Source organism: Somniosus microcephalus, chromosome 6 (genome assembly GCF_052327205.1).
Source record: "Somniosus microcephalus isolate GS21.2 chromosome 6, FLI_Smic_1.0, whole genome shotgun sequence".
NCBI classification, from domain to species: Eukaryota; Metazoa; Chordata; class Chondrichthyes; order Squaliformes; family Somniosidae; genus Somniosus; species Somniosus microcephalus.
The window spans coordinates 29,348,024-29,358,484 of NC_140992.1; the positions used below are offsets into that span (position 1 = coordinate 29,348,024).

Consider the following 10,461-nt stretch of genomic DNA (forward strand, 5'->3'; position numbering starts at 1 on the left):
CGCGGGGTGGGGGGGGGGGGGGTAAGGAGGCCGGGGACGGGAGCGCAGGCAAGTGCTGGCAGGCGGCCAGCAACAAAAATGGCCACCCGGCACCTCGCCTTTAAATAGCACCTCCCCGGCCGCAGGTAGGCCCCCCCCTGACCCCGTCGGACATAGCGTCCGGTGGTAAGTCAGGGGGTGCTACCGAAGATCGCGGCCGGGGCGTGAGCGGGGTGCTGCGCACGGCGATGATGTCACCGGTGGCGCAGCGCCACAGGGCACTGATGGTTAGCGCTGCCGCTAACCTCCCGCTGAATTTCGTGGGAGGCGTTGGTGGTGCCATGCCCAGGCGCTAGTTGCTTTGCACCCCGTTAGCGCCACGGGAGGCACAAAGCAACCGAATTTTCCCCCCATTAATTAACTATAGTATAAAGGCAAACAATTAATTCATATACATTTGTAAAGCTTTTTATCTTGTAACATGTATGCTGAACATAGATTATTATCAAACCTTCTGTAATTTACACAATTGTTAATTTTACACACAAATTATTTGTATCGAATCTTAGCTCACCAATAATCAAATGGAATCCTACATAAAATTTGAAATTGTAAATGGGGCCATATAAATGCTCAAAGTACTACCCAAAGGATGTGAATGCAATGCACCTGCAACACATGAGGTCAAGTGTGGAGGAGTCTACTATCAGTGTATGTGCAGTGGTCAAATATAGATTTGTAGGACTATGTCTAACAAGGAGCATGTGGCAACTGCAAGGGCATCTGCAGTGGAGTCCCCTGATGAAGGCCCTAAGACCTGTTTAACATCTCTCATGAATGATCAGATTGTTACCGTAAAGGCCTCGAGTGTCATTGCAGAATGGTCTCGTTCCTCTGGCTGCGACGAGAGTAGAATCGGATAGAGAGAACCATGAGGCAGGGCTTTACTGATAACATTGGTGCCATCATGTTGACCAGTGGCTGTGATGCAGTGCCCAGAAGCAGGGGCATGGCTGAAATGGGCATGAATGATGGTGCTGTTTCTTAGGATGACAACACACCTGGACCCTCCTGCCAACCCATTCCAGTGACTACAGATGTGGTACAAAGGGTCAGACTGCCCCAGCTGCTGTGGAGATGTTGGAGCCAGTAGCTAGACATCGAAGGACTCAGTTCACGGAGATAGAGGGCTAATTCGATGCCAAGTGGCTCTCACTGACACAAAGCAGCCAGCTACACCTCTCACTCCTTCCACTGAGGAAGCACCTAGAAGGAGCAATAGACTTGGTTCAAATGATGTATTATCAGTGAGCCGAAGCATTTGGGGTATAATGCACTAGGGACAAGCGTATTACATTTTAGGGAAATAAATATCTGGTTGCACTTAAGTTTAGCTGTTTAGTGTTCTGGATATGGTGTTGGATACTGTATCAGCAGTTGTTGGGAATGAGACCCTTGGTAGTTTATTTGCAGTTTCAGACTGTGTATATGAAGGTATATTTAACCATGGAATGTTAAAGATGTGGAGAGGACTGTTGCTGCACTGGGATACTCATCTTTTAGAACCTACTTTATGGCTCCAGCAGCCTACAAAAGAACTTCTGGATGTTCCTGCTCACCTTCTTTATTTCCTGGCTGCTTTTGGTTGTCCTTGTCCTCTGGATGTGCAAAAATTATGCCTTGTTGGACAACAAAATTTTGTCACACACAGCAGGCAATGGTAGTCAAGAGATATTGGCCAGGCTGCATTGAGGAACGTTCCTTGATCTGTCAAGCCATTCAAACGCAACTTCACCATGCTTATGGTACATTCTATAATGATTCTGGTTGCTATGTGCACCTCATTGTACCTGGAGCATTTGTGGTTTATAAATGAAGCTTTTAAAGCCACATGGGTGCAATCAATGACATCAGTTAGTTGCTTGATACGTCTGTGCAATGTCAATTGGCTGATGTTGCTGATGTCCCTACTGGCAACCTAGAATGAGCCTAAGGTATAAAAGTTGTGTTGTGGTGACCTTAAGAGTTACTGATGGAGTTTGACTGAAAGTTAGGTTCCAGTATGCAACACAACTCTTATCACAGCCTCACTGATGAATTTTGGTGTTTAAAAACTGACTAATCCATGTAAATTCACCTCTACCCAGTATATTCAGGTTCTAGGGTAGCAGCAAGTGTAGGCTAGTCTGTCTTTGATTCAATCTGGCCTACCTGGTACTCTTTTCTCCCACCCCACCCCCACTTCTTCCAAAAAACACAGAGAAAGGTATTCTGATTGGAATGTCCATGGTCCAAATTTTAATGGTGTGAAATTAAAGTGACTGTGCCAAAACTCTTGGCACAAATATTATGAAGTAAGGGGGGGGATCCAAAAAAAGACAGCCTACAAATTTCAACAAGAAATCTGTTATACATCAGGCTCCAAAAATAAAAATCCAAATTGCTCTATTCTAGTTTAAATTCTCACTCTTTTTTCAAGGCAGCAAGCACATATTATAGGGTGTCAGCAATACTGAGTGCATTCCTAGTGTGGAACTAAACATTGAGCTCTCATATTAAAATGAAGCTCCTGCTCGTCCTTCCATCAACCAAGTTTCACCCAACCAGAAATGCACAGAACGTGCAATATAGCAGAGATCCTGTAAGTGCAATCTCCGCTCCTGACTTCAGTATGGTGTGAATTGATGGAAAATTGCCTTGTAGCTTTTAAAGTAGTCACATGGTTACATAAAATTACTTAGATTTTTAAAATTATTTTTATCACTAGTTGCTACAATGCTAGAGCAGTGTGTCCAATAGAAATCACTAAACAGCCACAGGTGTGGCAACGGTGAAACTACTTTAACCACATGCACTCATTTTAGTAGAAGACGCCATATATACACTCGCACAATGGAGGTAAATGCATCTCACGTGTCTATTTACTTAACAAACATCTACCACTATTCAGTAACCACTATTCAGTAACCAAGGAAGTAAAGCATTCACAACAGTCTGCAGCAATTCAAGAAGGCGGCTCACCACCACCTTCTCGAGGGCAATTAGGGATGGGCAATAAATGCTGGCCTTGCCAGCGACGCCCACATTCCAGGAATGAATAATAAAAATTTTTTTAAAACACTAATACAAAAACCAAATACTGCGGATGCTGGAAATTTATTATTTTTATTATTCGTTTATGGGATCTGTGCGTCGCTGGCAAGGCCAACATTTATTGCCCATCCCTAGTTGCCCTTGAGAAGGTGGTGGTGAGCCGCCGCTTTGAACCACTGTAGTCCGTGTGGTGATGGTACTCCCCACAGTGCTGTTAGGTAGGGATTTCCAGGATTTTGACCCAGCGACGATATACTTCTAAGTCAGGATGGTGTGTGACTTGGAGGGGAACTTGGAGGTGGTGGTGTACCAATGCGTCTACTGCCCTTGTCCTTCTAGGTGGAAGAGGTCGCGGGTTTGGGAGGTGCAGCCGAAGAAGCCTGGGTGAGTTGCTGCATTGCATCTTGTAGATGGTAGACACCGCAGCCACGGTGCGCCGGTGGTGGAGGGAGTGAATGTTTAAGGTGGTGGATGGGGTGCCAATCAAGTGGGCTGCTTTGTCCTGGATGGTGTCGAGCTTTTTGAGTGTTGTTGGAGCTGCACTCATCCAGGCAAGTGGAGAGTATTCCATCACACTCCTTACTTGTGCCTTGTAGATGGTGGAAAGACTTTGGGGAGCCAGGAGGTGAGACACTCGCCGCAGAATACCTAGCCTCTGACCTGCTCTTGTTGCCACAGTATTTATGTGGCTGGTCCTGTTAAGTTTCTGGTTAATGGTGACCCCCAGAATAGATAGTGGGGGATTCGGCGATGCCGTTGAATGTCAAGGGGAGGTGGTTAGACTCTCGCTTGCTGGAGATAGTCATTGCCTGGCACTTCTGTGGCGCGAATGTTACCTGCCACTTATCAGCCCAAGCCTGAACGTCGTCCAGGTCTTGTTGCATGCAGGCATAGACTGCTTCATTATCTGTGGAGTTGTGAATGGCGCTGAACACTGCAGTCATCAGCGAACATCCCCATTTCTGACCTTATGTTGGAGGGAATGCCATTGATGAAGCAGCTGAAGATGGTTGGGCCTAGGACACTGCCCTGAGGAACTCCTGCAGCGATGTCCTGGGGCTGTGATGATTGACCTTCAACCACCACAACCATCTTCCTTTGTGCTAGGTATGACTCCAGCCAGTGGAGCGTTTTCCCCCCGATTCCCATTGACTTCAGTTTTACTGAAATAAAAACAGAAAATGCTGGAAATACTCAGGTCAGGCAGCATCTGTGGAGACAGAAACAGAGTTAACGTTTCAGGTCGATGACCCTTCGTCAGAACTGCTGACGAAAGGTCAGTAAGATTCGTCAGAATCAAAAAAACACTTGCACACTTTGCTTTTTGTCTTACCATTTTAACAACAAATGCACAAAAAGGTTCAAGTACACAAGTGTGAATATGAGTATTGGGCATCTCAATGACTTTACGTCTATTACTCATTTTTTATTTACTAATCAGAAATGCAATTCACCAATTCGCCACATGTGACTAGTGGCTAACGTGGCGGACAACACTGTGGTGGAGCACCGGATTTTCATCTGGAAGACCCAAGGTTGAATCCTAGCTGTGATAATCATTTTTACTCAGTGTTCCAAAACGCACTAGTTTTGTCAATCTCTTTCACATAATCTATTAGAGAGAGAGGTAAGATTGCTCAAAGGAATGAAGTCCTTTCATGTACAACACACCCATACCTATGGTAGGAATGAGAACCAAATCAAATTCAGAACCCAAAAAAAATCCAAATTAGGTCCTTTGGTGTTATCCTTCAGATACCTGAATTTTGGCCAAATTTGATTTTTTTCAGATTTGTTTATCCATCACAGAAATTGGCAACATGCATGCTCAGAAGGACAAAATGTATCTCTGTACATGTCCACCTCTATTGAGTGTTTCTTGCCATTTACTCCCTGCATTTTGAGAGGTGGCTACAACAATACTAGTTGCCAGTTTTTAGAAAAATTGTTTTTAAAATTATTTTTTCTTACTCTGCAACTACATTGCCAGGTGTATCTATATTTCCACTTTCCCTAAAAGCCAGGTGAGGTGTTTAGTTGCTGTGTGTATCTTTTTTTTTCTACTGGGAACCGATGTCTGCATCTGTATCTGTATGTCTTATTGGACAAGGGAGAGAAGCAAATTCTGATCCCTACTTCCTGGCAGTCTGGAGAGGGTGGGGGTGCAGTAAAACATGGACAAGTTTGATGAAATATTTGCCCTTTCACAGAATTGTACATACACCCGATTTAGCCTCCTCAGTGCCATTTGACTCGCACCTGGCAGGGTCATTGAGTTCATCAAATAGGCCACATTCAATCATTTCTTCCTGCCAGGGGATGGTGACCGCACATGTAGAAAATTTCTTGTAGAACTGTTTATCCTTGTCAGTGATTTCAATACCTTGGACCTCAGAGAAGTCAGCAATGTCTCCAATATCCTTACAATACACCGTACTGGGGTCTGGCACAAAAGGAGGATCAATAAGTCCAGCTTCTAACCGTTGAAAGTTGATAGATTTGAAGAAACTGTGTTTTCTAGGGTCATCGTTTTCTCCCCTAAAATGAAAACATGGTACTAAATATATGATAGCAAAATACTGGGGATGCTGGAAAAACAAAATAACAGAAAATGCTGGAAAAACTCAGCAGACCAGGCAACATCCGTGGAGAGAGAAATAGAGTCAACGTTTCAGGTCGAAACCCTTTGTCAGGACTGAAAAAACACAGGAAATGAAACAGATTAAAAGGCCAGTTTGGGGGCTGGGAAATGGGGATGAAAGAACAAAAGAGAAGAGAAGAGACATTAAGAGGTATTCAAAACCAGACGAGATGGTGATAGGACGAGTGAAGAGACAAAAGATGGCTCTAGATTAGGTGTGAAATGCGCTGGCAGAATGGGAGACAGCTGCCATGTGGGAGAGAAAAGGGGAAGGGCCAAAACAAAGGTGTGGATAAAAATATATGTAAAAATGTCATGGGGGCCGAGGTTATGATCTGAAATTGTTGAACTCGATATTGAGTCCGGAAGGCTGTAAAGTGCCTAATCGGAAGATGAGGTGCTGTTCCTCAAGCTTACGCTGGGTTTCCGTGGAACAATGCAAGAGCCCGAGTACGGTGAGTTCTGAGTGGGAATGGGACGGTGAATTAAAATGACAGGCGACCGCTTTGCGGAACACCTCTGTTCAGTCCGTAAGGGTGACCCCGAGCTTCCGGTCGCCTGTCCTCCCTCTTTGCTTTCCTAACTTCCTTTTTAATTGCACTCCTGCACCTTTTATACTCCTCTAGAGTTTCTGCAGTATTGAGCCCTTAGTATCTGTCATTAGCCTCCATTTTTTTTTATCCTACCCTGAATGTCCCTTGACATCCAGGGGGCTCTAGATTTGTTAGTCCCACCCTTTTTCTTTAAGGGAACATACTTGCTCTGAACCCTTAGGATCTCCTCCTTGAATGCCTCCCGCTGCTATGACACTGATTTACCTTCAAGTGGCTGTTTCCAGTCTACTTTGGCTAAATCACATCTCAGCTTAGCAAAATTGGCTTTTCCCCAATTGAGAACTTTTATTCCTGGTCTATCCTTGGCCTTTTCCATAACTACCCTAAATCTAACTGAATTATGATCACTAGCACCAAAATGCTCTCCCACCTGCCCAGCTTCATTCCCTAAAACTAAGTCCAGAACCGCCCCCTCCCTTGTTGAGCTTGTTACTTACTGGCTATAAAAGTTCTCCTGAATGCATTTTAGGAATTCTGCACCCTCTAATTTTACACACATTTTATCCCAGTTTATATTAGGGTAGTTGAAATCCCCTATTACTGCCCTATAGTTTTTGCACTTCTCAGAAACTTGCCTACATATTTGCTCTTTTATCTCCCTCTGACTGTTTGGGGGTCTATCGTACACTCCCAGCAGTGTGATCGCCCCTTTTTTGTTCTTCAATTCAACCCATATGGCTTCATTTGATGATCCTTCTAACATATCATCCCTCCTCACAGCTGTAATTGTTTCTTTAATCAATACTGCGACCCCTTTTTTTACCCCCTCTCTATCCTGTCTGAAAACCCTGTAACCAGGAATGTTGAGCTGCCATACCTGCCCTTCTTTCAGCCACGTCTCAGTAATAGCTATAATGTCATACACCCAAGTGTCTATCTGTGCTCTCAGCTCACCTGCCTTACTCCCTATACTCCTTACATTGAAGTATATACCATTTAGCACTGCCAAACTCCCTTGTCTGTTTTCTAGCCTTTGCTTCCTCTGTCTTCTAAATTCATTTTCTACTTTTCTGCTTTCTAATTTCAGCTTTGCGTCTCTCCCCTCGTGGGGAATCTAGAACTAGGGGCATAATTTCAGAATAAGGGGGCACCCTTTTAAATCGGAAATGAAGCGGAATTTCTTCCCTTAGAGGGTCATGAATCTTTGGAATTCTCTTCCCCAGAGAGCTGTGGAGACTGGGTCATTGAATATATTTAAGGTGGAGATAGACAGATTTTTGAACGATAAGGGAGTCAAGGGTTATGGGGAGTGGGCAGGGAAGTGGAGTTGAGGCCAAGATCAGATCGGCCATGATCTTGTTGAGTGGCGGGGTGGGCTCGAGGGTCCAAATGACCTGCTCCTGCTCCTACGTCTTATGTTATTACTAGCTGGGGGGGCCCGGCGTTGCCAGGGCAATTTTGGGCCGCGCGGTTTACGGCCGGGCGCTGACGCTACCCCGCTCTGTGTCACTCTTTCCCTCTGTGACCCTCTCTCTCTCCCTCCCCTCTCTCTCCCTGCCCCTCTCTGTGTCCCCTCTCTCCTCCCTCCCCCTCTGTCTCTCCTCTCCCTGCTTTCCTCTCTGTCCCTCCCTCCCCTCTCCCTCCTTAGCGCCTCAGGCCCAGTGCCATTGTGATAATTTGGGACATGGGGAAGGGCTTTGAAAATTGAGCCTGGCCGCGGTGGCTATGCGGGGCCTAGCGCTTGAGGCCCGGCCGGGCTCTGGGGCCGAGACGGACCCCAGCTGAGCTCCCCCGCGGGTCGTGTGTGGTTGACGGCCGGCCGCTGCCCCGCCCACTCTGTGTCTCGGGTGCCGAGCGGTTGTGAGGCCCGGCCCGAGTGACCCCAACTCACCTCCCGCTCACGGAGCCGCAATGTGGGGGTTTGTTTGACTGGTGCTGTCGCTGTGGAGATGAAAAAAATGGCGGCGAAGTTTGGGGAGGCTGGAGGGATTAGGTCCCGCCCGTGATGCACCGATTGGTCAACCATCAGGTCACTGAACTGTAGGATTGGTCAAGCAGCACGTCACTCAACGCTAATGAGAGGTAGGATTGGGTCAACCGGTAATGAGAGGATTTTTGAACGTTTTTTGTATACTGTCCGAACAATTTTTGTCTGACCAAAAAGTAAATACACCTATTAGACTCCCCTAATCATAAGCTTTCTTTTGATATAACATGCATGTAGGTACGCTCTATAACTTTTGAGTGTATAGCGGACAGACAGACAGACAGACAAACCAACTCTTTTTTATATATATAATACTAGCTGGAGTGCCCGGCGGTGCCGAGGGTTTTTTGAGGGCAGGTTGTTGTTGGAAGAGAGAGAGACTGGGGGGAGAAGAAAGAGAATGGGGGGGGGAAAGAGAGAGAGACGGGGGGAGAGAAGAGAGAGACGGGGGAGAAGAGACGGGGGGAGAAGAGAGACGGGGTGTGAGAGAGAGACGGGGGTGAAGAGGGGGGGAGAAGAGAGAGACGGGGGAGAAGAGAGAGACGGGGGGAGAAGAGAGAGACGGGGAGAAGAGAGAGAGACGGGGAGAAGAGAGACGGGGGGAGAGAGAGAGACGGGGGGGAGAAGAGAGAGACGAGGGGGAGAAGAGAGAGACGAGGGGGAGAAGAGAGAGACGAGGGGGAGAAGAGAGAGACGGAGGGGGAGAAGAGAGAGACGGGGGGGGAGAAGAGAGAGACGGGGGGGGAGAAGAGAGAGACGGGGGGGGAGAAGAGAGAGACGGGGGGGGAGAAGAGAGAGACGGGGGGGAGAAGAGAGAGACGGGGGGGGAGAAGAGAGAGACGGGGGGGGAGAAGAGAGAGACGGGGGGGAGAGAAGAGAGAGACGGGGGGGGAGAAGAGAGAGACGGGGGGGGAGAAGAGAGAGACGGGGGGAGAAGAGAGAGACGGGGGGGAGAAGAGAGAGACGGGGGGGGAGAAGAGAGAGACGGGGGGGAGAGAAGAGAGAGACGGGGGGGGAGAAGAGAGAGACGGGGGGGAGAAGAGAGAGACGGGGGGGGAGAAGAGAGAGACGGGGGGGGAGAAGAGAGAGACGGGGGGAGAAGAGAGAGACGGGGGGGGAGAGAGAGAGAGAAGAGACGGGGGGGAGAAGAGAGAGACGGGGGGGAGAAGAGAGAGACGGGGGGGGAGAAGAGAGAGACGGGGGGGGAGAGAGAGAGAGCGGGGGGGGAGAAGAGAGAGACGGGGGGGGGAGAAGAGAGAGACGGGGGGGAGAGAGAGAGACGGGGGGAGAAGAGAGAGACGGGGGGGAGAAGAGAGAGACGGGGGGGAAGAGAGAGACGGGGGGGAGAAGAGAGAGACGGGGGGGGAGAAGAGAGAGACGGGGGGGAGAAGAGAGGAGAGACGGGGGGGGAGAGAAGAGAGAGACGGGGGGGAGAAGAAGAGACGGGAGGGGGAGAAGAGAGAGACGGGGGGGAGAAGAGAGAGACGGGGGGGAGAAGAGAGAGACGGGGGGGGAGAAGAGAGAGACGGGGGAGAAGAGAGAGACGGGGGGAGAAGAGAGAGACGGGGGGGGAGAAGAGAGAGACGGGGGGGGGAGAAGAGAGAGACGGGGGGGAGAGAAGAGAGAGACGGGGGGGGAGAAGAGAGAGACGGGGGGAGAGAGAGAGACGGGGGGGGAGAAGAGAGAGACGGGGGGGGAGAAGAGAGAGACGGGGGGGGAGAAGAGAGAGACGGGGGGGGAGAAGAGAGAGACGGGGGGGGGAGAAGAGAGAGACGGGGGGGAGAAGAGAGAGACGGGGGGGAGAAGAGAGAGACGGGGGGGAGAAGAGAGACGGGGGGGGGAGAGAGAGAGACGGGGGGAGAGGGGGAGAAGAGAGAGACGGGGGGGAGAAGAGAGAGACGGGGGAGGGAGAAGAGAGAGACGGGGGGGGGAGAAGAGAGAGACGGGGGGGAGAGAGAGAGACGGGGGGGGAGAAGAGAGAGACGGGGGGGGAGAAGAGAGAGACGGGGGGGAGAAGAGCGAGACGGGGGGGGAGAAGAGAGACGGGGGGAGAAGAGAGAGACGGGGGGAGAAGAGAGACGGGGGGAGAAGAGAGAGACGGGGGGGAGAAGAGAGAGACGGGGGGGGAGAAGAGAGAGACGGGGGGGGAGATCGGAGAGAGACGGGGGTGGGAGAAGAGAGAGACGGGGGGAGGAGGAGAAGAGAGA

The 10,461-nt window shown here is 49.2% G+C and overlaps 1 protein-coding gene across 1 annotated transcript in view; it reads right to left on the minus strand.

Moving 5' to 3' along the window:
• Window positions 1–4,304: 4,304 nt before the first annotated feature.
• The window catches only part of grk7a (G protein-coupled receptor kinase 7a), a 35,875-nt gene continuing 29,718 nt past the window's right edge, over window positions 4,305–10,461 (minus strand). The window contains exon 4 of the mRNA XM_085989903.1: window positions 4,305–5,610. Within this exon, the coding sequence (XP_085846029.1) occupies window positions 5,277–5,610 (334 nt within the window). The 3' untranslated portion in view covers window positions 4,305–5,276. The remainder of the gene's footprint in view (window positions 5,611–10,461) is intronic.